Here is a 27,075-nt window from a genome sequence, read left to right as displayed (position 1 = left end):
GGCTCAGTAGTTGTGGCGCACGGGCTTAATTGTTCTGTGGCATGTGGGATCTTCCCAGACCAGGGTTCGAACCCGTGTCCCCTGCACTGGCAGGCAGATTCTTAACCACTGCGCCACCAGGGAAGTCCCAAAATGCTTCACCCATTTTTGCTGAATGAATGACATCTGTGACCCCAGGATGGCCAGCACAGTGGCTGGCCCACAAGAGACTTCAGCCAATACTTGATTGAATAAAAGCCCCTTCTCCTCATCCACTTAAACCCTCCTTGTCCTTCAGGAGCGGGCTCCAACCACCGGGAGGTGACCGGGAGGTTGTCAGGGGCCTCTCCTGGGCACCCAGAGCGCCTAGTCACATCACCCTGAACCCTTCCCAGCTCAGCACCAGGTCCATGGGGGCTGGTGTCCACGAAGACCCTGGCAGCCCCTCCCCACCTCAGACTCACTCTGGCTCAGGGCAGGTTTCTATTCATACTTTATTTTCCTGTTTTTGTTTTTTTTAGTTTTTATTAAATAAAAGGAGCAGAGGGAGGGGGGGGCCTGTGTCTCTTGAGCTCTGGGGGAGCCACAGGCCCTCCCCTGCCTCCCAAGGTGCTCTGCGTGGTAGGCTTGAGGTGTAAGCTGGGCGGGGAGGGCAGCTGGGCGTGCTGGGAAAGGTCGGGATCTGTGACCCACCTACCCCTCCCAGGAAGACTCAGTGGGCGGGGAGAGAGGCTCCCGGCCCGACTGGGGCTCATCCTGAGGGCTGAGGGCTGGCGGGGCCAGGGCCTGAGCTCCAAGCCACAGGGCGGGACCCCAGGCCCAGCCCGGCCCCTCCCCACCCCAGTGTTCATTCACTGGAGGGTGCAGGGCGGTGGGGCGGGGTGGCCGGGCCCCTCATTCGTGGACGTCCCAGATCTCGGAGAGCAAAGGCGGCAGCTTCTTGTCCTGGAGCCGCAGGGCGAAGACCTGCTCCGAGTGCACGGAGCTGAGCGTGCGCAGGCTCACGAGCTTCATCAGCATGCGGGGGAAACGCAGCTGGTCCTGCGGGGGGCACAGGAGGGAGTGGGCGCGGGCCAGCCCCCTCAGACCACCGGGAGGGCCCCTCTGGGGGTCGAGCCACGAGAGACAGTGTGGCGCCCCGTGCATGGGCCAGGCCTGGCTCCTTGTGGAGGGGACAGGGGCTTGAGGACACACTCTCGCTGAGAGGACGCTGAGCAGAGCTCAGAGTGCTCTCGGGTGCCGGGGGCGGCGACAGAGCCGGGCTGGGACTAGGCAGCCGGCCCCTGGCCCCAGGCTGACCCCACACGGTCTGGACTTCCTGTCCCTCCCCAAGCCGGAGGGGCTGGGCTCTGGCACCTGTGGCCTCTTGATGCGGGTGTAGGACAGCAGCGCGTCCACGTAGGGCTGCTGCAGCGCCTCGACTCGGCTCGGCTCCTGCACGTTGGGCCGGTCGGCCGAGAAGATGTTGATGGCGATGAGGAGGGCGTACTCAGCATCGTCCAGGCCCAGGCGCCTCATGGCCCGCGAGAACTCGAAGATGGGGTTGATGAATTCCACCTGCAGGCCTGCGGAGGTGGGAGGCCCGGCCCGATGAACTGCCCCGACCCTGAAACCGGCCCCCATGCCTGGCCTCTGGCGCTGCCCACCTTCAGCAGGGGGAGGGAAACAGCAGCAGGTAGAGAGTGCTGGTCACCCTGTAACCCCACTGCCGGCCAGGGTGCCTGGCACGTGGTAGGTGTGCCACACCTCTCGCCCGAATGAAGGAACGAGTGATGGGCGTGAACACTTAACTCAGAATCTTCTGCCACCCCACCACCCCCTTCACTTCCTTCCTGCCTTCCCGGTTCCTCTCCTTGGGAAAACGAAAGAAGTTTAATCCTCGGTCACATTATGTCACCCCCTGCGGTGGCTTCGCCTGCTCTCGGAGTGAAGGGCAAACTCATTCCCAGGCGTGACTCATTCATTCATCAAAGTGGATTGAGCACCTACTACATGCCAGGCCCCAGGGTAGAGATGTTTACAAGACAAAGCCCCCTGCTCCCGTGGAACTTACCTTTGGGGCTTGAGGGGACAGATAGTAGATGAATATGTAAGCAAACTATCCACCCTGTGAGATGATTCTGAGTTCTATGGATCAAGGTAACACAGGGAAGGGTAATCGGGGCCCACGAAAATCGTGTCAACATCTTAGACGAGATGGTCACCATAGGGTGACATTGCACGAAGGCCTCCCTCACTGCAGAGTGTCTGACCCCAAGGAGGGGAGGGAGCAAGTGACCAGGATGTGTGAGTGTTCCAGGTAGGGCACCACCCGTCTGTTTTGCCTGGAACTAGACTTCCTGGGCCCTGAGACTTTTAGTATTAAAGCTGGGAAGGTCCCAGGCAAACTGGGACGAGTTGGTCACCCTAGTTCTGGACAGAGGGACCAGCAAGTACAAAAGCCCTGAGGCGGGAGCACATTTGGTGGGTTCCAGTAAGAGGGAGGCCAGTGTGGCTGGAGGAGAGTGAGTGAGAGGAGAGGGTGGGAGATGAGGGCTGAGAGGGACGGGGCCACACCCTGCAGGGCCTGTGGGCCAGGTGAGGACTTTGGCTTTTCTCCCAGTGAGATGGGAGCCATGGACAATTCTGAGCACAGGAGGGACATGAGCTAACTTGGTTGTTAACTGGATTCTTCTGATGACTGTGTGAACAAACACACTGGGTTGGGGTGGAGGTAGAAGCCCAGTGAGGGGCCCCTGCAATGTTCCAGGGAGAACCCACTGAGGTCCAGACGGCGGTAATGGCAGAGGATGCGGGGGATGTGATGTGGACCAACCCCCTCTCCAGCCCCATTGCCGTGCTCCAAGCCTCCTTGTGGTTCCTTAAAACCGCCCGGCTCTTCCCCACCTCAGGACCTTTGCACATGCTGAGCTCCCCGCCAGAAACACTCCCCCACAACCCAGTGCTCCCCTGCCAAGCTTATACTCAAAGGGTTACTGGGACTGTCCTGGGTGTTGGAAGGGCCAGGTGTTAAAAGGAAGATGAGGTTAGGAGCAGATGTCCAGGAGTATAGAGAGGTGCCCCAGGGAGAGATAATGGGAGAGAACAAGACTCACTGAGAAAGCCCAGAGGCCGAGGGAGCGAGGCCTTTGCACGTGCATTCCCTGGTGGCTAATGTTACTCCTCACCTCCCTTTTCCTAGGTGATCTTTCTCACTCCTCTAGCCTCAGTTCAACTATGCTTCCTCCAGAAGGCCATCGCCTAGGTTACATCCCCAAGGAAGTGCTCTTGGAGGGCAGGGACCAGGGCTGCCCTGTACGGTTGGGGAGGCTGCACATTTCCTGATGGACTGAGATCCAGCCTCCCTCATGTGAGACGAGGCTTGAGGAGGAGAGAGTGTCTTTTCTTAATTCTTACCAAGATGCCCTATGTGACAGCAGAGACCCCTCTGTTTCATCCTGCGCTATGTCCCACTGTGCAGAGTTGGTGCTCAATAAACGTGCTCTTGTCTCACTGCAAGGTGGGCTCAACCCTCACCCCACTTGGGAGATAAAGAAACAGAGGCTCAGACAGGGATGAGAGGGCCCCGCGTCTCCCAGCCAGCAGGGACCCAGCAGAGGCGCCACTTGTGCCCCCACCGCCCAGCCTGCACTTGGCCTTACCTGCGCGGTGGAAGTCATCCTTGCTGTAGGTGAAGTCCTTCAGGAACGTGATGCACTCGGTCTCGTGGTTGTAGCGTCTGGCTGTCTCCAGCAGCATGATCTGAAAGCGGTGGGGAGAGGGATGGGCAGGGGTTTGAGGAGCCCTGTGACCCTTTAGCCACCGTCCTTCCTCTCCTGGCCTGAATGGGGGGCCTGATCTTGCCGGGATCATCCCTCACCTCCCCCCACCCCCGCCCCGCCGTTCTCACGGCCACACAGACTGCGGTCAGCGTGTTGGACACTCTGAGCTCTCTCCCTCCTCCAGGTTCGGCACCCCCAGCCTCCTCCACTCAGGACACTCTCCCCAGGTGGTTAGGAGGCATGGGGCAGAGCTCTTTGCTTTGTTTACTACCACGCACCCAGCACTTGGAATAGGGTGTGGCATACACTAGGCACTCAATGCTTATTCATTACCATTGCTTGGTTCAAATGTCAACTCCCTAAATAAGCCTTTTCAGCACATTCCCTAAAGTGTATCCCTCCAGCCCAATCCTCAATTATTCTCAGCCTTAGGCTTGTTTCCTTTCTCTCCCTGCCTCGTGGGAGGCTCTGATGACTTGTTTAATATTTTGATCTTCTCCTGTAGGATACCATCCCCACCAAGGCAAGGACCGGAGTCTGGCTTGTCACTATGCTCCCAGCATCTGTCCTGGGGCTTATCTCTGGGGTTCCTTGAGGGCAGGATGGAAGGGCCTCCCTGAGGCTGGGCGGGCCGGCCATTACCTCAATGGTAGACGCCTTCAGGAGAGCGATCTGGTCCTCGCGACCCAGCTGCAGGAAGCCAGGCACCTGCTTGGCAAAGTCCACGATCTCCTGGACTGAGATGATGGCCAGCTCCGTGAAGTGGGCGAAACGCTGCTGGCGAGCATCACGGGACTGCGGGTCTGCGCCCAAGGGCCAGGGCTGGGGAAGTGGGGGGCCAGGTTACTCTCAGGACTTCTCCCATAAGCCCAAGGCTATGGGGGCCCCTTGAGGCAAAGCCTACACCCTCGGAAGCCCCCGTCTCAAAGCCCCTGCCCTCTGGAGCCTCATTCTCTCCCCGTGCCCTAGACTGCGGCCCTGTCAGCTTGAGCCTCCTGGGCCCGTCGCCCCTAAAGGCCGCGGAAGGGGCCGTACCGTGACTTTCGGCTGGTCAGAGAAGGAGCGCTTATTGCACTGCAGCTGGGCGGCCACCAACTGCTGGATCATTAGTTCCTGAGCGGCTGTTAACTGGACACCCTCGCCTTCCCCGGAGCCCTGGCCACCCCCGTCAGACCCTCCGGGGGAGGCCCCAGGCCCAGAGGCTGAGCTGCTGCCGACTCCCAGCCCTGTGGGTGACGACTGCTGCTGCTGCTTCCGAATCTTCTTCTTCCGGATCTGTTCTTTGGAGAGGACGCCTGTTGGGGAGACACAGGCCTCAGTAGAGGCCCCAGGCCTGGGCAGGGGCCAGGCTGGCACTGCTCCCTCCCCGGCACTCACACTGCTCCCGCATCCCAGCCTCCTTGCATTTTCGCAGCCGGCATTGCTGGCACTTGCGCCGCATGAAGGCATCCATCTGGCAGGTTCCACCGCCCCGGCAGGCGTAGCGCCCGGCCCCGCCTCGGATCACACTTCGCCTGAAGAAGCCCTTGCAGCCTTCGCAGCTGAGCACGTTGTAGTGGAAGCCAGAGGCCGTGTCCCCGCACACCTGGCACAGCTCATCGCCCAGCATCTTTGGAGCCGGGCCCTTCTTTCGCTTGCGCTCCGGCTCCTCTGCTGTGTCTAGGATGACTGGTGTTGGTGGACAGAAGCCATGAGAGACAGAGCCACAGAGATAAACGGCAGCCAGAGGGACAGGTCCATGAGAGATCGGAGGCAAAGAGTCAGAGTGTGGAGAGTGATCCAGGGAGATGGCAATTCACAGGGAAAGATGTGTATGTCAGTGAATCCCAAAGAATGGGTCAAAATAAGAGATGTCAAGGACTAACAGAAGAAAAAAATCAACAAGAAACTGGGGCTGCCCATCCCCATTTCTGATCTTTCTCCCTTTCTAGATCCCTCCCTAAGCCTCCATACCAACTCCCAGCCCATGTCCCTGGACCCCGTCTCACCCACGACGGAAGCTGAGTTGGCCCCATCAGTGCCTGGGACATCAGGATCAGCCCCTGGGCACGGCTCAGAGCCATCCTCCTTTCCATCAGGTGAAGAAGAGGGGGTGCTAGGGCCATTTCCTGGGAGAGGGAGGCACAGTGAGTTTCTCCTGACAATAATCTGCAGGCGGGGGGATGGCTGGGTTGGGAAAGGGGTCACTCACCAGGCAAGGGGGTGTCCAGGGAACTCGTGGCGGGGGTGGACATGGTGGGGTCACGGAGCAGCCTGCAGAATACAGGGGGACTGAGAGCCTTGCGGGGCCAGGGAGGGTCAGGTTAGGCCAGCCACAGGTTTTCATGGGGCTACCTCTCTTTCCTCCATCTCTCAGACTCTTCCCCTACTGCATACACACCCTAACCCCAGTCTCTGCCAGTCTACATACCCTCCCATCCAGTTCCAATAGGGCTTGCCCCCTTCTGCTCCAGGACAGCCTTCAGGTGGGTCTCAAGCCCCTCCCTCCTCTAGACTCTGCCCCTCCTTTAGGCTCCCTCCACTCCAGATCCCGCCCACCGGCTTCTTCCAGATACTGTCCCTTCTGCTTCAAGTGCTCCGCCCTCACTTCCTCGCCCCACCTCTGCCGAGGAAGCACCCCTACCTCTCATTCTGACCCCATCTCCTCCTCTTATGCTCCGCCCACATATCGTTTCCTTCTAGGTCCTTCCCCATCCCTTCCAGGTCCCGCCCCACCTCCTCCCATCATACTCCGCCCCCACACCTCTCTCCAGGTCCCGCCCCTCTCCGAACACCAGTGGGGGGCGGGGCTCATGGCTGCGCGCGAGGGTCTCGTGGGCGGCCTCTCGTGGGGGGGGGTCCCCTACTCCCGTTGCCCTGGAAACAGCCGGGGGCGGCGCGAGCTATGGAGGGGAGACGGTAGAAGGAGAGAAAGGGGCTGAGGCAAGCAGCGCGGGGAACATCGGGAAGCCCCAGGCCCAGGGGTCCTCCCGCGTCTCCCCACACTCGAGTGCACCTGCTTGCGTACCCTTGGTCTGCTTCTCTTCCTCCTCCTCTGTAGCCACTGGCACGCCGCCGCGACTCGGGTCCCCTCAAAACTAACTTCGCCACTTCTTCCGGCAACCCCACCGTGCGTCACTTCCGGGAGTGGGCGGGGAGTCAGGGTGACGGAATTCCGGTCGCTCTAGGGCTAGCCTAACCAGCTGCCCCGCACGGAAGTCGTATACCCACCGGAAGCTTACCTTTCCGGATAGCTCCACTGAGGGCTGGTGGAAGAGTTCCGCACCCATTCAATAAAGCGTTGGGCAAGAGGGCGGCATGGCAAGTCCCAAACCTTCCCGCCCCGGCCTGCGTGGCTTTAAACTCTGCCCTGTGCCTCTCTGGGCTTGCGGGTCAAAGATTTACTCTGCATCATCTCCACGACTACAGATCCTTTTCGCACACGGCTGATTAAAAGCATGTTTGTCCTTTTTTGGTTGTTATAAGTTTTCTGATTTTGGAGCTGCGCTGCTTATTGGTTTTAAATAAGTTAAATTACAAACCTAGACCTAGAAAAAACCTGGAAAAAATATATTTTAAAAATAATTTGGGGGCTTCCCTGGTGGCGCAGTGGTTGAGAATCTGCCTGCTAATGCAGGGGACACGGGTTCGAGCCCTGGTCTGGGAAGATCCCACATGCCACGGAGCAGCTGGGCCCGTGAGCCACAATTGCTGAGCCTGCGCGTCTGGAGCCTGTGCCCCGCGACGGGAGGGGCCGCGATAGAGAAAGGCCCGCGCACCGCGATGAAGAGCGGTCCCCGCACCGCGATGAAGAGTGGCCCCCGCTTGCCGCAACTGGAGAAAGCCCTCGCATGAACCGAAGACCCAACACAGCCAAAAATAAATAAATAAATAAATAAATAAATAAATAAAATCAAGTAAAACTAAAAAAAATAATAATAATAATAATTTGGTGATAGGAAGAATTCTTTTAAAAAGTAACCTTCCTCTACGAAAAAGATAAAAATAATAGCTTTTAAAGAAAACTCGGGAATTCCCTGGAGGTCCAGTGGTTAGGACGGGGCGCTTTCACTGCCGTGGCCCACGTTCAATCCTTGGTAGGGGAACTAAGATCCCGCAAGCCCTACAGCAGGGCAAAAACAAACAAAAAACTCAGAATACTTGAACAGGTAGAAGATGGAAATTGTTCCAAAGTCTTTCCACCGTGATAATCAGATCTATATTGAGCGAATATGTATTTTTTTTAATGGGGATATATGCTCCATACTCTTTTGTAGGTTGTTTTGTCCATTCCAGCGTGGCCTTCAAGCTGTGTAAATTTCCATCCAAGGATATTTACCAATAAAACGAGTGGCTAACATGGGCATGGGGGATGACTGAATGGGTATCTCTTCCACTTCCTCAATGTGTAATGTTGAGCCAAGCTATTTACTATCCCTGCACCTCAGTTTCCTCATCTGTAAATTGGGACCGACAAGAATTTGTTGTTGCATTGTCATTATGATTAAATGAGGTAAAAACCGTGAACCTGGCCAGACTCAAATAAGGAGCCCAGTATGTGTGAGCTATGTTTATTCTAGTGAAAATTATTTTTAACTTTTCACTGTTAGAAAAGTGCAAACGGCTGAAATAGACTGAAGATGGGCAACAGTTTTGGGCCAAGTCACGTCACTCTCAGTCTCAGTTTGTAACCAAGCAGGACTCTAACGGGCCTTCCCATGACAGACCCCTCCACTATATATCCTCTGCTGTAGATTCTCTCTGAAGTGAAACAGGAGGGAAGGGGGCAGGGCATAACCTTTAAAAGAATGACATAGCCCGAGGACACGACATAAACCTGATTAGAACCAAATAGGTCCAAGATGGAGGACAAGTCGACTTCCACTAGACCTTGAGCCTCAGTATACGCTCATTGTAACACATCAGCAAGCTAAATGACACACCCACAGGCACCATGACAGTTCCAAGTCCAACCATAAAGGTCAAAAAGTGGGCAATGGCTTAATCACTGGAACTCCCCACCCCTTCCCAAAAATAGCTGGACTACTTCTCCCACTTACTAGCCTATGAAATTACCCACCCCTATAAAAACTGACAACCCCATATCCTCGTGCCGCTCTCACCTTATGAGATGGCCCACACTCTGTCTGTGGAGCGTGCTTCTCTCTAAATAAATCCACTTCTTACTATCACTTTGTCTCTCACTGAATTCTTTCTGCGATGAGACATCAAGAACCTGAGCTTCATTAAGTCCTGAGACCAGGTGTGTGATCTCCGTTAAAAGACCTTGGGTTCAAGTCCCAATCTAGGTTTTGGCTGGGTTTGAGTCCTGGCCTTTGGGTTCAAGTGCCAATATGAGTAACACAGTTTCAGAAGTATAATAGTATCTCATGATACTATACCCAGATAATAGTATCTCATGCATATTTCCTGAGTTTTTCAGATGCTAAGAACCACCACCAAACGTAAGAAATTAACTACTTGATGATCATAGCCCCCAGATCTACTGGCACCTAAGGATTGATAGTGTTAACTGCCCTGTTACCTCAACATCAACCAAGCAGAGAACTATGCACGAGCTGATCACATACCCTGGGTCGCTCCTCCCTCAACTTGCCTTTAAAAATGAGGGGGGAGGGATAGATTGGGAGTTTGGGATTGACATGTACACACTACTATTTAAAATAGATAACCAACAAGGACCTACTGTATAGCACAGGGAACTCTGCTCAATATTCTGTAATCACCTAAATGGGAAAAGAATTTGAAAAAGAATAGATATATGTATATGTATAACTGAATCACTTTGCTGTACACCTGAAAATAACACAACATTGTTAATCAACTATACTCCAATATAAGATTTAAAAAAATTTTAAATACTCTGCTGAAACCCTTTGGGGAGTTCAGGGTTGGAACATGAGCCACCTGTTCTTGCATTACCCTGCAATAAACATTTCTCTGCTCCAAACTCCCATGTTTTGGTTTGTTTGGCCTCACTGTGGTCTGTGGGTTCGGGGGTAACAGCTAATCTGTAACAAAATGATATTTACATCAACAAAGGTTGGTGACAGAAAAAATATGGCAGCCAAATCTTACTTCAAAATATAGAATTACTGTGAATTTGAAAGCTACAGTGCAGTCTGACACAGGAATGCTATATCATCAACTCAGATGCCTCTGGCAGTGTTGTACTGGGTGATGCGATTTTTCCAAAATTATGACCAAGTCTTTTTTTGTTTGTTTAGTTGTTTTTTATTTTTATTTTTCATTTTGGCAGCACAGCTTGTGGGATCTCAGTTTCCCAACCAGGGATTGAACCCTGGGTCACAGCAGTGAAAGCGCTGAATCCTAACCACTAGACCACCAGGGAAATCCCCTGACCAACTCTTTTTTTTTTTTTTTAATATTTATTTATTTATTTATTTATTTATTTATGGCTGTGTTGGGTCTTCGTTTCTGTGCGAGGGCTTTCTCTAGTTGTGGCAAGCGGGGGCCACTCTTCATCGCGGTGCGCGGGCCTCTCACTATCGCGGCCTCTCTTGTTGCGGAGCACAGGCTCCAGATGCGCAGGCTCAGTAATTGTGGCTCACGGGCCTAGTTGCTCCATGGCATGTGGGATCCTCCCAGACCAGGGCTCGAACCCGTGTCCCCCGCATTGGCAGGCGGATTCTCAACCACTGCGCCACCAGGGAAGCCCCCCCCTGACCAACTCTTAATAAACTTATCAATAAGACAAGGTAGGAATACTTTTGGCTTCTTCTAAAACAGGCAAAGAAGGCCAGAATGGCTGGAGCTGTGTGGGGTGGGATGAAGATACAAGATAAGATCATAGAGGGAACACAGATCCAATCATGAGGACCTGTGGGCTAAATGTGTTCAACACTGGCTGAGAATTCACAAAAAACGGTCCCTTGCCCAGGGTGACACAAATGGACTACATTTCCCACCTGCCCTTGCAGCTAGGTGTGATCACGTGACTCCGTTCTGGCCAGTGGAACTCCAGCAAAAGTAGTAAGTGCAGTGACCGAAAGCCAGGCCTGGAGGCTGACTCCAAGGTGTCTGGAGCTTCAACCCACGCCCGCCCCCCCAACCCCACCCCCGAGTACAGCCTGCACCGCAGTTTTTCCCCTCTGTAAAATGTGGAGAATAATCCCTCTTTTACAAGGTTGCTGGATGATTAAATAAAATGGTAGGTTGAAAAGTCTAGTAGGGACTTCCCTGGCGGTCCAGTGGTTAAGACTCCAGCGTGTCCAGGGGGCGTAGGTCCCATCCCTGGTCGGAGAACTAAGATCCTGCATGCCACGCGGCGCAGCCAAGAAAGTTAAAATTAAAATTAAAAAAAAAAAGTTTTAACCAATATTCTTATTTTTTGTAATAAGCCTAACTTGCTGGTTAGATTAAAATGCTATTTTCTTTTCTCTTTTAACTTTTAAAAAAATATTTATTTATTTACTTATTTTGGCTGCGCAGGGTCTTTGAGGCAGCACGCAGGGATAGTTGCAGCATGTGGGATCTATTTCCCGACCAGGGATGGAACCCGGGCTCCCTGAATTGGGAGTGAGGAGTCTTACCCATTGGACCACCAGGGAAGTCCCCTAAATGCTATTTTCTAATGCTACATAAGTGCAGTACGTATGCAATTGAGCCCAAATAAAATTACCGTTTACGTTTTCATCAAAGGGTGAACAAGCTCATGAAGACAGTTGAAATGTAATTTATGATTATGTAAATTAAGCTACCTTCAGGACACTAATATGTAGATAAAGGAGACTTTCATTATTGTGAAGCAATATGTCATTAACCTTGAAAATTATATACAATTGTCACAAACATTCCTTAAAAAGTAAAAAAAAAAAAAAAAAGGACAATCTCCAAAAAGAAAAAAAGAAAGAAAAGAAGAATCTAGTAACTCTTTATCCAGTCGAATCTTGAGGCTTGATTGTTCTGAGTCTGGAGAAAGGTGTCAGGCCTGAGACTTACCTCGAGGGCTCCTGCTCTGGTGTTGGAGGTCGACCCTGTTACAAACCACTATTTGATAGAATAGGGGTGATCTAGGTCTCGTTTGCTGACTGTGTTCCGAAGACATCTCCCAGCTACGTTAGGCAGGGGGCAGTCAGAGAGGAATAACTTACCTGACTTCTTTGTGTCGCATTTCAGGCAATGGGAAACACAGGGACAAAAGCAGGCAGGCTTGAAAGAGACCCATGTGTTCCAGGATTTCAGCTCAAGAAACCAGGGAGGGAGGTAAAGTTTAAAAATTAAATTTTTTTCAGAAAAAAATGTTGCTTTGGGGAAGGTGCTTAATAAATACTTGTTGGATCTCAGTAAATTAAGTTGAATTAAGAGACTGGTTCACAACTACAAGAAAGTTGATCAAATATTATTGTCAATGTAAAAACGATGCGTGTAGAGTCAACCATTTTTGTAGCGTGTATACTAATTTTTAAAAACATTTTCGGGAAATTTATGTGGAAAAACAAATGAAACTGTATTATCAGAATTCATGTAAAATAGACTGATCAGAAAATATTTCTCAAAAAGAAAATATTTTCCCCCGTACTGAATAGAGAATAATCAGAAGGCTTTACATTTCTAGCTGTTAGGAGTATAATTCCTAGAGTTTGACTAAATCATAAACTAGAACTCTTTAAAGAAAAGAAAAAGAAAAGACACTGATTGGGGGAGGTGGGGGTGGGGAAAGAGCGGATCTTGGCTGAGAAAATAGGCCCATACCACCACCGTGTGAGCATTTACGGATTTGCAGGCAAGACCTTTCAGGAACCACTTAATCTTAGAGAGTAAGAATTGGGTCCGGGAACTTCCCTGGTGGTCCAGTGGGTAAGACTCCGAGCTTCCACTGCAGGGGGCACGGGTTCGATCCCTGGTCGGGGAACTAAGATCCAGCATGCCGCGCAGCACGGCCAAAAAAAAAAAGAATTGGGGCCGGAAGATGCAAAATCCGGGTTGGGGGGGACTCTGAGGGGGGACTCTGAGGTGTCAAGACTGAGTATTCCGGGCTTCCCTGGTGGCGCAGTGGTTGAGAATCCGCCTGCCAATGCAGGGGTCCACGGGTTCGAGTCCTGGTCCGGGAAGATCCCACATGCCGCGGAGCAACTAAGCCCGTGTGCCACAACTACTGAGCCAGCACTCTAGAGCCCGTGAGCCACAACTACTGAAGCCCATGCGCCTAGAGCCGGTGCTCCGCAACAAGAGAAGCCACCGCAGTGAGAAGCCCGTGCACCACAATGAAGAGTAGCCCCCGCTCACCGCAACTAGAGAAAGCCCGCGTGCAGCAACGAAGACCCAACACAGCCAAAAATAAATAAATAAATAAATTTTAAAAGAAAAGAAAAGGAAAAAAGACTGAGTATTCCAACAGCTGAGACAGAGGAGGGGGAGATGTGGGGAGAGTTACTGTAGAGAAACTGGCCCTCCATCTGCTGTGTCAGGGAAATCCCTCAGTGCAACCAGTGCTCAAAGTGGGTTGTTAAAAATATTTATTGACCCTTTGCAAGATGCCAGGCGCTGTCCTAGGTGCTGAGGACAGAGTGGCAAGTGAAACAGACCAAGATACCTGCCTTTGTGGGGATCAGATTCTAATGGGGACACAAATGTTAAAGATAATAAGTAAATTAGCAGTATAGAAAGTATCACTGGGACTTCCCTGGTGGCGCAGTGGTTGAGAGTCCGCCTGCCAATGCAGGGGACACGGGTTTGAGCCCTGGTCCGAGAAGACCCCACATGCCATGGAGCAACTAAGCCCGTGCACCACAACTACTGAGCCTGCACTCTAGAGCCCGCGAGCCACAACTACTAAGCCCGCGGGCCACAACTACTGAAGACCGCGCGCCTAGAGCCCGAGCTCCGCAACAAGAGAAGCCACCGCACTGAGAAGCCCGCGCACCGCAACGAAAAGTAGCCCCCGCTCGCAGCAACTAGAGAAAGCCCGCTCGCAGCAATGAAGACCCAACGCAGCCAAAAATAAATTAATTAATTAATTAATTAAAAAGTATCACTGATTCTAAGAAGCACGTGGTTTACTACTGATGGCATTAATTATGTCGTGTTAATTTCAGTTAATGAAATGTTAGAAGATGTCAAGTGCTATGGGGAAAAAATAGATCAGGGTAAAGGAGATTGGAAATTCCGGGGGAGGATGGTTGACATATTCAATAGGGTAGACAGGGTAGACTTCACTAAGAAGGTGGCATTTAAGCAAAGATTTGAAGGAGGAGAGGGAGTGAGTAAGGTTTTCTGGAGGGAAAACACTTGGACAGAACAGCCTGTGCAAAGGCCCTGAGGCAGGAGTATATGTCTGGGATGTTTGAGGAACAGCCAAGAGTGAAGGAGGGGGAGTGAGAAGAGATGATGTCAGGAAGGGGACGTGGCCTAATCATATAGGGCCTTTCAATTCCATAATGCCGTTGGTACCTCTGATCCTTTGATCCTACCCTTTTTTTCCTGTTTCCTTCATCTCTCATGTCCTCCCTTCCTTAGGCTGCATAGATTCTATGGTCAACCACCATAATCGTGCCCTTGCACAAATAACATTAACGCCCTTACTCTTTCTCCCTCAGTCATACTTGCCTGGCAGAACCCCAACTCTGGTTAAAATGAACTCGCTGCCTCTGTGTGCCTGCTCTCACCCAGCTGAGCTTGTGGGTGGACACACTTCAGATGTGTGACTGCAAACACTCAGAGCCAAACTGCAAGGCTGCCACAGTTTTCTTCTCCAGTCCCTAAGAAATCATTTTCTCATCTTCTTTCTCTAAACCTCTAGCAGCCCTCGCCCTTTTCATTCTCACTTCTTCTTTTGCTGAAAAAAATAGAAGCAATCAGAAAGAAACTTCCCCATGCTTGCCTTAGGGACACTACTAGCTCACCTTCAGAGGTACACTGCTGCCCCACCCATGACCATGTTTGGACAATCTGTAAGAAGCCAACCCCTCCACTTAGGCACTGAATCCCTTCTCCTCTCCCTGTTCAAAACTTTCCCTCTTGCAATGTTTCCTTCTCTCTCTTGCATCATTATTTGTGCAACGCTTAAGCCTTTGTTCCTTTAGGATTCCTCTTCACTGAATGCCCGCACTTCTCTGTGGCGCTGCTGAGGATGCTTCCTGAAACTTGGGGGTCCTAGGCCCTCCCTCTTTGTAACTGCACCCTGAAGATCACTTTCCTCCAGCATTTACCTAAGGGACTTTCCTGCTACAACATCCTAAAGGACACCCAAGTTCAAGAGGCGGGGCCCCAACCATTTTGAAAGCGGATCTTCTGGCTTTACTGAAGCCTTCAGATGATGGCAGCCTCAGCTGACATCTGTCTGCAACCCTATGAGCCAGAACTGCACGGTCAAACTACTTTCAATTTTTTAACACAGAAAGCCCCCCAAAGATAATAATAAATGATTATTTCTGTCTTAAACCACTCAGTTTGGGGGTGATTTTTACACAGCATTAACTAACTAGTACACTCTCCCAAGTTTGCTTTTCTCTAGGGCTACCCAGTCCTTGTAAATGGAAATAACATGAACACAGTTGTAATAATGTAAATGAATTGTTTTTCTGGCAGATTCTTGGGCTCCGTCTCAGGCCTTTGGAATCAGAATCTCTGAGGGTGGTACCCAGAAATCTAGGGCACTTTTAAACTGGGTTTTCAGGTGCTCCTCAATATTTGAGAAACTTAATTACGGAAAAGGGGCAGACAGAGAGACACTGCAAATTATTTTTATGCTTCTTCAATGGTGGTAGGGCTATGGACTTTTTGTGTGTGTGTTTCAGCATTTTCCAAATAAAACAATAGGAATCGGGGTCCTGACACTTTGGCAGTCCCACTTAATATGGGGCAGAAGATGTCTAGTCTGACCCTCTCTTCCTTCCCCCAGACCTTTCACAAACGCCCCGCCCATACATTTGTTTGCCCCAGAAAACTCTTGTGGTTAATGAGTCACAGAAAAAATGAAATGAAAGCTATAAGTAAAAGCGACAATAGCTAAAGAATGGGTGAGGGAGGGGCGCAGGAGACTCTCCACCACCACCGAAGTCCGGAGTGAGGCACGCCAATACTTCCGGCGACCCTACCAAAATATTTGGCACATTCCTCCCAAAATACCACCCATCACTCCCACATCACCCACCAAGAAACTTCGTGTCTTAGTCACTTCTCAAACCTGGAAGTGGGCAGTGAACAGGGCGCGGTCTCCGGGGAAAGAAAACGGAGCTGCAGGACGCCTGGGTCCACACGGGTCCCCAGAGATGTCTCCGCCACCGCTGCTGCTGCTGCTACTACCGTTGCTGACCATGCAGCCCACTGGGGCCACGTTGATCCGGTAATGGGGACCCCCACCGCCCCAAAACCTGGGACGGACTCTCTCCCTCTTACCCTTCAAGTCTGGGGCTCCCCAGTTCAGCGACCCCCAAACCTGACACCCCAGGATCCATGATTCCTATCTTTTTGGGTTCCCAGATCTCCAAATTAGGCTCTCACCCCTGAGGGATCCACCCTGTTATCTCCTAAGACCCAAGCCCTTTGAGTCTAAGGTCCTGCACCCTGAGACCCTTGGTTGGGGACCATCCCAATCTTCTCAGTACACATTTTTGGGAGAACTCTGCTGATCCCACCCTGAGCTTTGATGATCTGATACTGAGATCTCCAGACCTGTGACACCCGTCTTCCAACAGATCTTGGAGACCCAGATCTGTGACATCTAAATTGAGACTCCCCCAGATTCACATCTTCCAAATTGTTGAGGTCTCAAGAAGTCCAGTTTGGGGGACTCCTATGACCTCCCCCCCCACCTCTGGTGCCTCCCCCAATCTCTCCCTTCTTCTCCTCCCTTCTCTCCACTCCCTGGAACTCTTGATGGGGGGAGGGGGGTCTACTTTTCCAGGAAACACTTTTTCCCCACTTCACATTCTTAAGCCTCTCAAAGACTAAATCATGGGCGGTGGCCGCAAAGATGTGGGGGGCAGGGCCCCAAGGAGAAACTACAGGCAGGTACAAAAAGATTACTGCACATGATGTTTGCTAACCTACTTTTTGAACCTAAGAGGTCATAGCCACTTCCCAAGTCAACGGAAAGAGCAATGATTCTCTGAGTTGACTCAGGACCACCAACATCGGCTTGAGCATGCCCCAGGAACTTGTTAGAAATGCAGGTCCTCAGGCTCCATCCTAGACCTACTCAATCAGAAACGAGCAGTTCTAGGGACTTCCCAGGTGGTCCAGTGGTTAAGACTCTGAACTCCCAATGCAGGGGGCATGGGTTTGATCCCTGGTCGGGTAACTAAGATCCTGCATGATGCATGGTGTGGCCAAAAAAGAAAAGAAAAAGAAAAAAAGAAATGAGCAGTTCTAAATTTTAACTAGCCCTCTAGGTCAGGGATTGGCAAAACACTCGGCTCAAGAGCCAAATCCAGCCTGTCACCTGTTTTTGCAAATAAAGTTTAATGGAATTCAGCCATGTTCATTTTTTACATGTCGCCTATGGCTGCTTTTGTGCTATATTGACAGAATGAGTAGTTGCAGCAGAGATGGATGGCCTGCAAAACCTTTACAAAAAAACTTTTCCTATCACCCATGCTCTAGGTGATTCTGCTTCAAAACAACTTTGCAAAACCACTGGCGTAGAGAGCTACTTTCCCCTTTTTAGTGGTTGAATGGATTCCATTCTAGGCATCTTTTATAGCAGAGCTGAGATGTTCCCAGCGTTGGCCATTGCGTGCACAACAGTTTTCAGAATTAGGTACATGCTCATAAACACATCTTTGGGCACTTGTCTAATGATCTCCTATAGATGAAATTCCCAGAATTAAAACTAATTGGCTTAAAAGCTGCACTCCCAATTTTGACTCATGATGTTACCAAACTGTACTCCAGAAAGTTTGTATCAATCTACACCTCCTAACCTCCTAGCCAACAGTGAGTATTGGTAATTCTGTGCCAATCTGCAGGGGGAAAAGAAAAAAAAGAAAGAAAGAAAAAGAAAAGGTCTCTCACTCTTGTTATTCCCATTTCTTTGATAACTATTGGGGATGAACATTTTTCCATGTGTTTAGAAGTTGTACTTCTTTTGAAAATTACCTGCTTATTTCTTTTGACGATTTTCCTACTTAATGTCAAGAACTGTAAAGTTAATTTGCCACAGTTTCATGGCTGCTGGTGGAAGACACAAGATTCCCAGGTGTGAGGCAAAGGACAATTTAGTACTCCCGGCAATAGTCGTAGCCAGTTTTGCGCCAGATTTCTGAGCCTCGGTTCCCACAGGGTGAAAGGAACGGAGTCAGGTGATATGTGCACAAGCGGTGAGGTGCATTACAGCAGGGGAACCCTAGGCTTGAATCTTTTATAATGGATCATATGCCTGCCTGCCCTTTGCTCCAGAGAGAGACACTCTCTCTCTTCCAAGGCTGTTCATTAAACAAAATCCTTGAAAAGACACTCTGGACATAGTCAGTCTGTGTCTCTGCAGAAATATAAGACTCATGAATAAGTGCCTCCCAGCACAGGGTTGCTTATCTTATTTATTTGTAGAAGCTCTTTGCATTTTAGAGATACTAACTCTTTGACATACAACTTGTAATTATTTCCACTAGATTTTTTTCTCTTTTAACTTTGTATGTTGGGGGAAGGGTGTACAGAAGTTTAAAATTTTAGAGACAGCCTTATCAATATTTCTCCCATGATTTCTGATCTTCCCATCTTTTCTGAGAAAAGCCCTCCTTTTGCTAGAATTATTAAACACTTTACTTCCAGTGCTCTTATAATTTTACACTGCACATTAAGTGTGATGTACATTTGATATATCTGGAATATATTTTACTGTAAAAAGTAAAATTGGGATTTGGTGCTTACATTTTTCCCCCAGCGCTGAAAGTATGTAAGGGCTTTTGCAAAGGCTAGTTTTATGTTGGGGTTTTTGGCATTTTAAAAAGTTTGTTTTATTGAAGTATAGTTGATTTACAATGTTGTGTTAATTTCCGCTGTACAGCAAAGTGATTCAGATATATATGCTATATATATATTCGTTTCCATTATGGTTTATCACAGGATATTGAATACAGTTCCCTGTGCTATGCAGTAGGGCCTTGTTGTTTATCCATTCTATTGATATATACATAATAGTCTGCATCTGCTAATCCAAAACTCCCCATCCATCCCTCCGCCACCGCAGCCCCCCAACCCTGGCATATGTTAGGGTTTTTGGAAAACTTTGTGTATGTCCATTCCAGAATGGCTTACTTTACATAATTTGGAAGGTCTTTTATTGAAACCTTTTGGGGAAAGTCTGTTTGGAATGGTGCACTCTTGTAGAGTCTTTGGGGAAATTTGTCAACGTGGTTTGGTAGGTGTTTGGTAGGGTTTCTGGTAATGACTATTACTATAGGGCCATGGAGATGCTTACATTGTCGTTATATCCTATTTGGGGAAGTCTGTTATAGAGGATGTCCAGAAAGGGTAGCTCCTTAGCTGTTGGTATCTCCTTCCCCCACAGGACCCCACTTCGCAGAGTCTACACTGGACTCAGGGCCCTGAACCCACTGAGGGGATGGGATAAGCCAGCAGAGCCCCCCAGGTTGGGGGCTCCATCCCCTGGGGACAAGGACTTCTTTGTGCCTCTCTCCAACTACATGAACGTGAGTCACAGCCCCACACAGCCCCCCGCTGTCCCCAACCTTCCTGCCCTTGGTCAAGCTCTTCATCTAGGACCTCTCCTGTTTTGCCATCAGGTCCAGTACTATGGGGAAATTGGGCTGGGAACACCCCCACAAAACTTCTCTGTCGTCTTTGACACTGGTTCCTCCAATCTCTGGGTCCCGTCCGTGAGATGCCACTTCTTCAGTCTGCCCTGCTGTGAGCTGTCATGGGGGAGAATAAGGCTGAATGGGGGTAAAGGGAGAAGGGGGGCTGGGCCCGGTCTTCCCAAGGGTTTTTGGGGACCTGTTCTCTTCCAACGCATCCTCACAGGTGAGTTGGCCGGAGAGGCAGAAGGCACTGGGGAGACCTCTCTCCCCCAGTGACAGCTCCCTCACCTTCTGACCTAGGGGTCCACCACCGCTTCAACTCCAAAGCCTCCAGCTCCTTCCGGCCCAATGGGACCAAGTTTGCCATTCAATACGGAACTGGCCGCCTAGACGGCATCCTGAGTGAGGACAAGCTGACTGTGCGTGACCTTGGCCCCGGGAAGGCTTGAGCCTGGGAGAAGCCCATCTCTAAGATTATCTGGTTTAGGGAGGGGCTTGAAGAGGCGGGGCCTCCTGGGTAAACGGATGGGGCTTTTGAATTGCGAGGCAGGGCTTCCTGGGGAAGAGGGCGGGGCTTCCCAGGCAGGGGCGGGCCTCCTCAAGTTGCGAGGCAAGGCTTCCTAGGCAGTTGGAGTTGTTTACAGATGTCCCCAGACCTGGGATTCATGCCTTGGTTTGGGAGACTTCAGAGACATGTAGGTAATGTCCTCCCGGAAGTAACTTACTCCATTTGAATCTACCCCAGATTGGGGAAATCACAGGTGCATCGGTGATTTTTGGGGAGGCTCTGTGGGAGCCCAGCCTGGTCTTCACATTTGCCCACTTCGATGGGGTATTGGGCCTCGGTTTTCCCGTTCTGGCTGTGGGAGGAGTTCGGCCCCCGCTGGATAGACTGGTGGACCAGGGGCTTCTGGATAAGCCTGTCTTCTCCTTCTACCTCAACAGGTAACGGCGGAGGGTCTACCTTCCTCTGAGTCCTAGCCCCAAGAAGGAAGTTCTGCCCTCCTTCAGGAAGTCCCTTGCCCAATAAAGGAAGTCCCACTCTCCATTCAGGAAGTCACCGCCCCAATATAAGAAACACATGAACCCTATTCATAAGTTCCACTCACTAAGCAACACCTTAAGACCTACTAAAGAAACACCATCATTTAAAACGTTCCATGTTTCAATCTCAAACCAGGAAATTCCATGCCCTACCCAATCAAATACTGAATTTAAGAACCCCATCTTCACCATAAAGAAATCCCAATTCCATTTGAGAACACACGTCAGAAGTCAGGAATTGCCCATTTTAATCTAAGAAGTTACACCTACCTTCTAGGAAGCTTTAAACTTATGCTCACTCAGAAAGCCCAAGCTGTCATCCAGGTAGTATCCAGGCAGGAAGTTCTATGTCCCTTCAGTTATCCGGACGTCCAACCCAGGAAGTCCCGCCCACCTCTTTTTCCTTTTTTTTTTTTTTTTTGCTGCAACTTGTGCCCCCTGCAGTGGAAGGGCGGAGTCCTAACCACTGGACAGCCAGGGAATCCCCCCACCCACCTCTTAGTAGATCTTGACCTTCCACACTTCCAGGAAGTGCCCGCCCCCACCCCCCCCTTCCTATCACTCTCAGCCAACTGAGGAAGTCTAATTCCCCGGAAGTTCTAGACATGCAATTCAGAAAGTCTCATCATCCGCTCGGGGAGACTGACTCCTCACAATCACACCTTCCAGAGCCAATTCAGAAACCTCAATGCTCCACTCCCTGCAAAAGTTCTACCTTCTAGAGTCAAATCAAGAAGTCCTATGCCCACTTCAGGAAGCTCCCAAGACCCTAAAATCCTAACCTCCACCAAGAAAAGCCCCATTTCTCTTCACTTCTTGCCTTGCTTCCAGTCCCAACATCAAGGCCCTGCCTGCATCCCACTATCCCACCTAGAACCCAGACACCACCCCATTGGCAGAAGTCCCTCCCTTGGCCACTCCCGGGGCTGGCAGGAGAAATGCCCATGAGACATACAGCTGTCTGCCTCTGCAGGGACCCTGAGGCAGCTGATGGCGGAGAGCTGGTCCTGGGTGGCTCGGACCCAGCACACTACATCCCACCCCTCACCTTTGTGTCAGTCACGATCCCTGCCTACTGGCAGATCCACATGGAGCGGTGAGGAACCTGGCCTCCTAGGTCTGGGAGGAGTGGGCTAGAGCCTAAAATCCAGTGTCCTGGGGTGAAGGGAGCCGAGGACCCAGACTCCTAGGTCTGATGGAGGAGGGATTGTGGGCCGGGACTCCTGGCTCTGCAGGAGGAGGGGGCTGGGGGCCTGGCCTCCTAGGATGCTGGCTCTAATGACTGCCTCCTTCTGCCTCACAGTGTGGAGGTTGGCACAGGGCTGACTCTTTGTGCCCGGGGCTGTGCTGCCATTCTGGACACAGGCACGTCTCTCATCACGGGACCCACTGAGGAAATCCGGGCTCTGCAGGCAGCCACTGGGGGAGTCCCCCTGCTAATGGGGGAGGTAAGGACCTGGTGTCTGGTGGGTGTGGGCTGGGGAGGCTAATAGGGATTTAATCGTGGACATTGGGCAGGAGGCTCCAGCCTGCGGGTGGGAATCGCATGGCTAAGAGGTATGCACGGGCTGAAAGCACTGGACCTTGTGAGTGAGAGGCCGGGGGTTAGTGAGAGGAAGCAAGGACACCTCCCAAGTGTCTACTCTAAGTGACTCCGGGAACAGGACTGGATGAGAGTGAGTAAACTTATAATTAGTATAAGACTAATTACATACACCTATAGGCCCAGTATGGCCCGTGGGCCACCAGTTTTTGATTTTCAATTAGAGGAAAAGAGGTTTTGATCAAATGGGAGCCTAGGGGAAGTGGCAACAACTATACAGGAGTGAGGGAAAAGCCAATAAGGCTACAGAAGACAGCAGAGCCTGACCACACAAGGCCCTGAATACCTAGCTGCCCAAAATGGACATTTCCCTGTTGCACGGGGGAGCCAAGGAAAGAATTTGAGCAGAGAAGGAATCCCTCGTCTCTACTTGCTCCTCTTTGCCCTCAGTACCTCATCCAGTGCTCGAAAATCCCAACGCTCCCCCCAGTCTCCTTCCTCCTTGGCGGGGTCTGGTTTAACCTCACGGCCCAGGACTACGTCATCCAGGTAGGTGGCAGTCACAATGACGTCAGAGTGACGCGTTGAGAGGGTGGGGCTGGGAGTGAGACATCACTAGGGCCAAGCAGGGACCACATAAACATTTCTAGAGCCCACGGTAGTGGGCGGGGCGAAGCTCTGGCTCCTAGGAAGAAGGAACACCGGTGGGCGTGACACGACACCTGTGATCCGTCTTGTCGCCTTGTAGATTGCTCGGGGTGGCGTCCGTCTCTGCTTGTCAGGCTTCCAGGCTCTGGACATGCCTCCGCCCGCAGGGCCCCTCTGGATCCTCGGCGATGTCTTCTTGCGCAGCTACGTGGCCGTCTTCGACCGTGGCGACAGGAAAAGCGGGGCGCGAGTGGGGCTTGCGCGCGCTCGAGCTCGTGGAGCAGGACAGTGAAGGGGTGGGCTTGCGCAGCCGCAGTTCTCCTGTTGAGGCCCTGGTTACGCACATGCGCACCCCCCGATACTCAGTAAAAATCCACTATTTCTATTAAACTTACCTGGGTCTCTTCCTTTTTTTTTTTTTAAGCGCGTGATTTTTTTCAGAAAAAAGTTAGTGTCCGGCTCTCTGGCGTTGAGAAAGAAAGGAAGGAGAAAGGTATCACTCCTCTCCAAGGTGCACACTGGTGCGAGGGTCCTATACTACGAAGCCCATGAAGCCCCTCGCCTACACTGCCTCGCCCCAAAGGTACTCGACGCCGCGGAGCATCACGGACGTTGTAGTCTAGGCGGTGTTAACGTCCTGACGGGGGCGGGCGCAGCCACAACACGCGTGGGAGGCGGCAGGTCGCGACGCCAGCGACAGGTGGCAGTGGGGGGTGGCCGAAATCGTAAAGGGTTTTCCAACCCTTGTTCTAAGGGGAGGGGATACCATTCCCGCACACTTAATCTGTTCTTATTCTCTACCCTTGGGATTCCGGGACCCCTGGGTACGCCACAAAGGCGGGGCTTGAAGCCCCCGGGTTGGGGGGAGCTGAGCTGCCCCTCCTCCGGCGATGATGTCACTACCCCCCTCCGCAGCCTCTCGCTGCCCAGAGCTGCGGGGTTGGGTCACCCCTCCCCCCATCGCCAGTCCCGGATTCCCCCATCCCCGCCCCGCCTCGACTTGGGGTGAGTACGGGGGAGGGGGAGAAGGCACAGGGTCCGGGGGCGGTAAGACAGCCCAAATCCCAGTTTTGGAGGCGGGGGACTCGGGAGAGGAGGACTTAAAGGTTACAGCGGAGAGGTAATGGGAGGGTCTCGGGAGACCAAGGATCGTAGGCAGAGAGTCCCCACATTTTCAGCTTTAGTGCCTGGAAGATCGTCTTTCCTGGATTTAGAACTGATAGGAATGGGGGCGGAGGAACAAGGAAGGGGTCTTGGAAGTCAGGAAGGGGAAGACCCTTCCCCAATTCCAGGGCTTTGGGGAATGGGGGAGGGAGAGTTAGGAGGGGGCGCCAAGGATGACTGAGGTGAGAGTCTGGGGCTTTCAGGAATTTTGTGCCTTGAAGGCCTGAGAAGGGATAGACTGGGAAGGAGGAGGGAAGGGGAAAGGGTCTGAAGACGTGAACAGACATTGACCTCCCCTCCCCTGGTGTCCGTCGCCAAAAATCGAGTCCACGTCCCTCTGGTCTGTTTGCTGAGCTGGGTGTCCCATAACCCAAGCCCTCATTATGCCTCCCCTATGGGTGGAGAATTCAGGCTCACAAATCCCCGCATACCCTGGTGGGGCCTGGAGAGGGCCATGTGGGAGTGACGGCATCCAAATTTCCCAGGGCTTGATGGAGTCCAGATCATCCTTGACCGAGCCTCTTCCCCCAATCCCACGGTCTCTAATCCCGAGTCTCATTCCCTATTCTCCCCTATTCCAGCCTCCTCGCTCCTTCCTCCCCCCCATCCCTGCCTTCCCCCCTTCCCTCTGCCCCAGCCCGCACCTTCTCCCACATCTTCTGACCTCCGCAAAAACGCTGGTTTGGTAACTTGATCCCGTGCCTGGCTGCTATCAAAGGCAGAAGAGAAAAGTAGAGTTGGGTGGGGTGGGGGGAGGGTATAAGGGAGGATGGCTGACTTAGGTCCTTACCCTAGCCCTTACTCCCAGCTCCTAGTGCCTACCCAACCCCGGCCCCAGCATCCACCCCCACGCCCCACCTGCCTAGAAGCCTCACTCAACCCAAGCCCATTCCCTCACCTCAGGATTCACTGCTTCTGCCTGGGGATACACCAGAATCCGGGACAGAGAAGAGTAGGAAGCCCCGATGTCTTTTCTCTACCCTCCTGGGTCCCACGGGGGCTTGAGGACTGCCTGAGAACAGTGGATCAGGGGGAAGTGGGGGAACCCAGGTCTAGGGGTGGGGGGAGTTGAGGTAAACTACCTCCCTGGTCCGCAGGACGGGCCCCACTTCTGCAACTCTCTGCAGTGACGCAGCCTCGAGTCCTGGCCAGGTTGAGGATTAGAGACGGTGATGCGGGGGGAGCCTGAGAGAAAGGGACAGAAATCCAGAGGGAGGGACCGAGACTGAAGGACGGCAGGACAGAGCCCCAAAGAAGTGGGGACAGAGACCCAGAAAAAGGGGGACAGGGATTCAGAAAGGGGTGAAAGAGGCACGGGGTGGGGGTGGGGGATAGAGGCCCAGGGAAGGGAAAGAAAGAAAAAGGACAGAAAAAGAAAAGGCAGTGACAGAGGGGGAAAAGAGACGGAGGAGGGGAAAAAGACACGGGGAAGGAGGTAGTCAAAGAAGAAGAGCTAGGGGGACAGAGACCCAGATGGATGGGCAGAGACCAGAGAGAGGAGGGAGCCGACCCTGGGGTGTGTGTGGGGGGGTGAGTGGAGGACAGAGACACAAAGAGGAGGGGCAGAGACTGGAGAGAACGGAGACCCAGAGAGAGGCAAATCCGAGAAAAAGGTACAGAGGTCAAGATAAAGAGACTGGGGGTGGGGAGATCGAGACACAGTCGGGGGAGAGGAGACTGAGGCTTAGAGAGAACAGGGGCAAGCCTCAGAAGGAGGGGGACAGATTCAGAGAACAATGGGACAGAGAACCAGAGAGAGCGCAGAGAGTAAGGAGGGGCCAGAGCCTCAAAGGAGTGAGGGCAGAGACGGGGGGACAAATATTCAGAAAAGGGGAGAAAAAGAGACACTAAGAGGCACAGAAGCGGGAGGGGGGGTGGAGAGGGAGGCGATACCAACCAGCCGCCGTACCTGCAGAGGGAGGCAGCGGGCCGGGAACAGTGCAGACCTGGGACGCCCGCAGCCCCTGACCCGCCCACTTCCCTCCCACAGGCACAGCCTCCTGCCGCCGCAGCCCCAGCCGCAGCCGCTGGCCCCGCCCCAGCCCCCGCGCCTGCGCTCTACCACCGGGGGTCCAGTCCAGCCCAGGGGGCGGGGCCTGACCGGCTCCGGGGCGGTCCGCCTAGTTCTGGCCACGTCCACCATTGGCCCCGCCCCAACTTTCTGTCCTCCCACCAGGACTCTCTGAAACCTAATCCCGCCCAATTTCCTATTGGCCCCGCCTATTGCCTCAGCCTAGACTGTTTCCCGGCTTTTTGGTTTCTCCCCTCCGCCTCTTAAGGCTCTCTCCTTACCAGTTCTCATCCATCCCTTGGTTCTGCTGGCTGCAGTCCGCCGTTATCTAGACCTCGTCCACTTTCCCTCACCTCGTTCCCCCTTCTAAGGCCCTGCTGACCCTTAGAACTGTCTCCCAGGTTCTCTGGCCCCCAAGACTTCCCGTTCTAGGTCCCACCGCTCCGTCCATCCCGGTAGCTTTGTACTCTGCAGGTCTCACCTTTTCCTTAGCCATTCTCTACACTCTTAGCCCTGCCCCGCCCCCACCTAGCCTGGTTGCTTTCAAATCCCTTAAAGCCCCGCTCCTCCCTTAGTCTTGCCTTTCCACAGCCCATTCAAGACGGTTTTTACCATTCGTGGATCCCACCCACCTCCCGCAGTCTCTCCGCATCCTTCCTGACATTCTCCCGGCCCAGCGCCGGCTAATCGGGCCGAGTTTGCAGCTCCGACCCTGCCCCTTCTTTACCTCGCCTTCTCCCTTAGTCCTAGCCAGAAGCTCTCAGGTTTCCAGGCCTCCCCCCTTTCCGCCCCTTCTCACTGGGTCTCAGTCCCTGTTCCCCTTGCCGTGTCCCCTTTCAGTCCAGTCTAGTGCCACTCTCCATTTCCAGTTCCCGCCCCTCATTCAGTCCCGCCCCCTCACTCTCCCAGCCCAATTAGGACTGTTTCTAATTTCTGTGGCGCTGCCTCTTAAGATCCTCTCTGCCCCGTCCAATCAATGTTAGGAGCTCAACCCGGCAGTCTCCATCTGCCCCACTTCACCGGGTATTGCTTGCCGGCTCTTTAGGTCCGTCTCTATGCAATCCAGACGGCCGCCCCGATTGTGGCCCTGCCCCTGACTCCGCCAGTCACGGACAGTCAGACCCCTTTAAATAGCTCGGACTTGTCCCCTTTGCCCGACCCGCTCCTGTTTTTAGTTCAATCAGATCTCTGTCTTATATTTAG

The 27,075-nt window shown here is 52.4% G+C and overlaps 2 protein-coding genes and 1 long non-coding RNA gene across 5 annotated transcripts; 1 reads left to right on the top strand and 2 right to left on the bottom strand.

Moving 5' to 3' along the window:
• Window positions 1–696: 696 nt before the first annotated feature.
• Window positions 697–6,873, bottom strand: NR1H2 (nuclear receptor subfamily 1 group H member 2). Of its 2 annotated transcripts, none has more exons than XM_007179931.2 (10): window positions 6,748–6,873; window positions 6,484–6,622; window positions 5,932–5,993; window positions 5,729–5,848; window positions 5,118–5,408; window positions 4,776–5,035; window positions 4,383–4,562; window positions 3,621–3,720; window positions 1,336–1,544; window positions 697–1,020 (listed from the first exon to the last, which is right to left on the bottom strand). In XM_007179931.2, exons 3-10 carry the CDS (start codon window positions 5,972–5,974, stop codon window positions 874–876), a joined length of 1,350 nt encoding a protein of 449 aa, XP_007179993.1. In that variant the 5' UTR covers window positions 5,975–5,993; window positions 6,484–6,622; window positions 6,748–6,873; the 3' UTR covers window positions 697–873. The 2 variants fall into 2 exon arrangements, with proteins under 2 accessions (XP_007179993.1, XP_007179994.1); XM_007179932.2 differs by having other exon boundaries at window positions 5,118–5,399.
• Window positions 6,874–15,716: 8,843 nt separating this feature from the next.
• On the top strand, window positions 15,717–23,064 carry NAPSA (napsin A aspartic peptidase). 2 transcript variants are annotated; one of them, XM_007179934.3, is made up of 9 exons: window positions 15,717–16,047; window positions 19,213–19,354; window positions 19,448–19,571; window positions 19,763–19,881; window positions 20,208–20,407; window positions 21,480–21,602; window positions 21,810–21,954; window positions 22,500–22,598; window positions 22,798–23,064. In XM_007179934.3, the coding sequence occupies exons 1-9, from the start codon at window positions 15,974–15,976 to the stop codon at window positions 22,987–22,989; spliced, it is 1,218 nt and encodes a 405-aa protein (XP_007179996.2). In that variant the 5' UTR covers window positions 15,717–15,973; the 3' UTR covers window positions 22,990–23,064. The 2 variants fall into 2 exon arrangements, with proteins under 2 accessions (XP_007179996.2, XP_057389583.1); XM_057533600.1 differs by lacking the exon at window positions 22,500–22,598.
• On the bottom strand, window positions 22,896–25,874 carry LOC130705676 (uncharacterized). Its single transcript, XR_009006033.1, has 5 exons — window positions 25,771–25,874; window positions 24,944–25,046; window positions 24,526–24,570; window positions 23,093–23,160; window positions 22,896–23,018 (listed from the first exon to the last, which is right to left on the bottom strand). It is a non-coding gene; the product is annotated as an uncharacterized LOC130705676 (long non-coding RNA).
• Window positions 25,875–27,075: the final 1,201 nt, after the last annotated feature.

The sequence above is a fragment of the Balaenoptera acutorostrata genome, chromosome 19, assembly GCF_949987535.1.
Source record: "Balaenoptera acutorostrata chromosome 19, mBalAcu1.1, whole genome shotgun sequence".
Classification (NCBI taxonomy): Eukaryota; Metazoa; Chordata; class Mammalia; order Artiodactyla; family Balaenopteridae; genus Balaenoptera; species Balaenoptera acutorostrata.
The sequence above is the reverse complement of the archived record's forward strand: the minus strand, read 5'-3'. Positions and strand labels throughout refer to the sequence as shown.

Excerpts from the sequence above, each read along its gene's own strand:
- NR1H2 (XM_007179931.2), bottom strand. The coding sequence starts at position 5,974 with ATGTCCACCCCCGCCACGAGTTCCCTGGACACCCCCTTGCCTG. Across the intron at positions 5,849-5,931 it reads CCTGGACACCCCCTTGCCTG|GAAATGGCCCTAGCACCCCC; the intron begins GTGAGTGACCCC and ends TCCCTCTCCCAG. Across the intron at positions 5,036-5,117 it reads GGCTGGGATGCGGGAGCAGT|GCGTCCTCTCCAAAGAACAG; the intron begins GTGAGTGCCGGG and ends TCTCCCCAACAG.
- NAPSA (XM_007179934.3), top strand. The coding sequence starts at position 15,974 with ATGTCTCCGCCACCGCTGCTGCTGCTGCTACTACCGTTGCTGACCATG. Across the intron at positions 16,048-19,212 it reads ACTGGGGCCACGTTGATCCG|GACCCCACTTCGCAGAGTCT; the intron begins GTAATGGGGACC and ends CTTCCCCCACAG. Across the intron at positions 19,572-19,762 it reads CTTCTTCAGTCTGCCCTGCT|GGGTCCACCACCGCTTCAAC; the intron begins GTGAGCTGTCAT and ends CTTCTGACCTAG.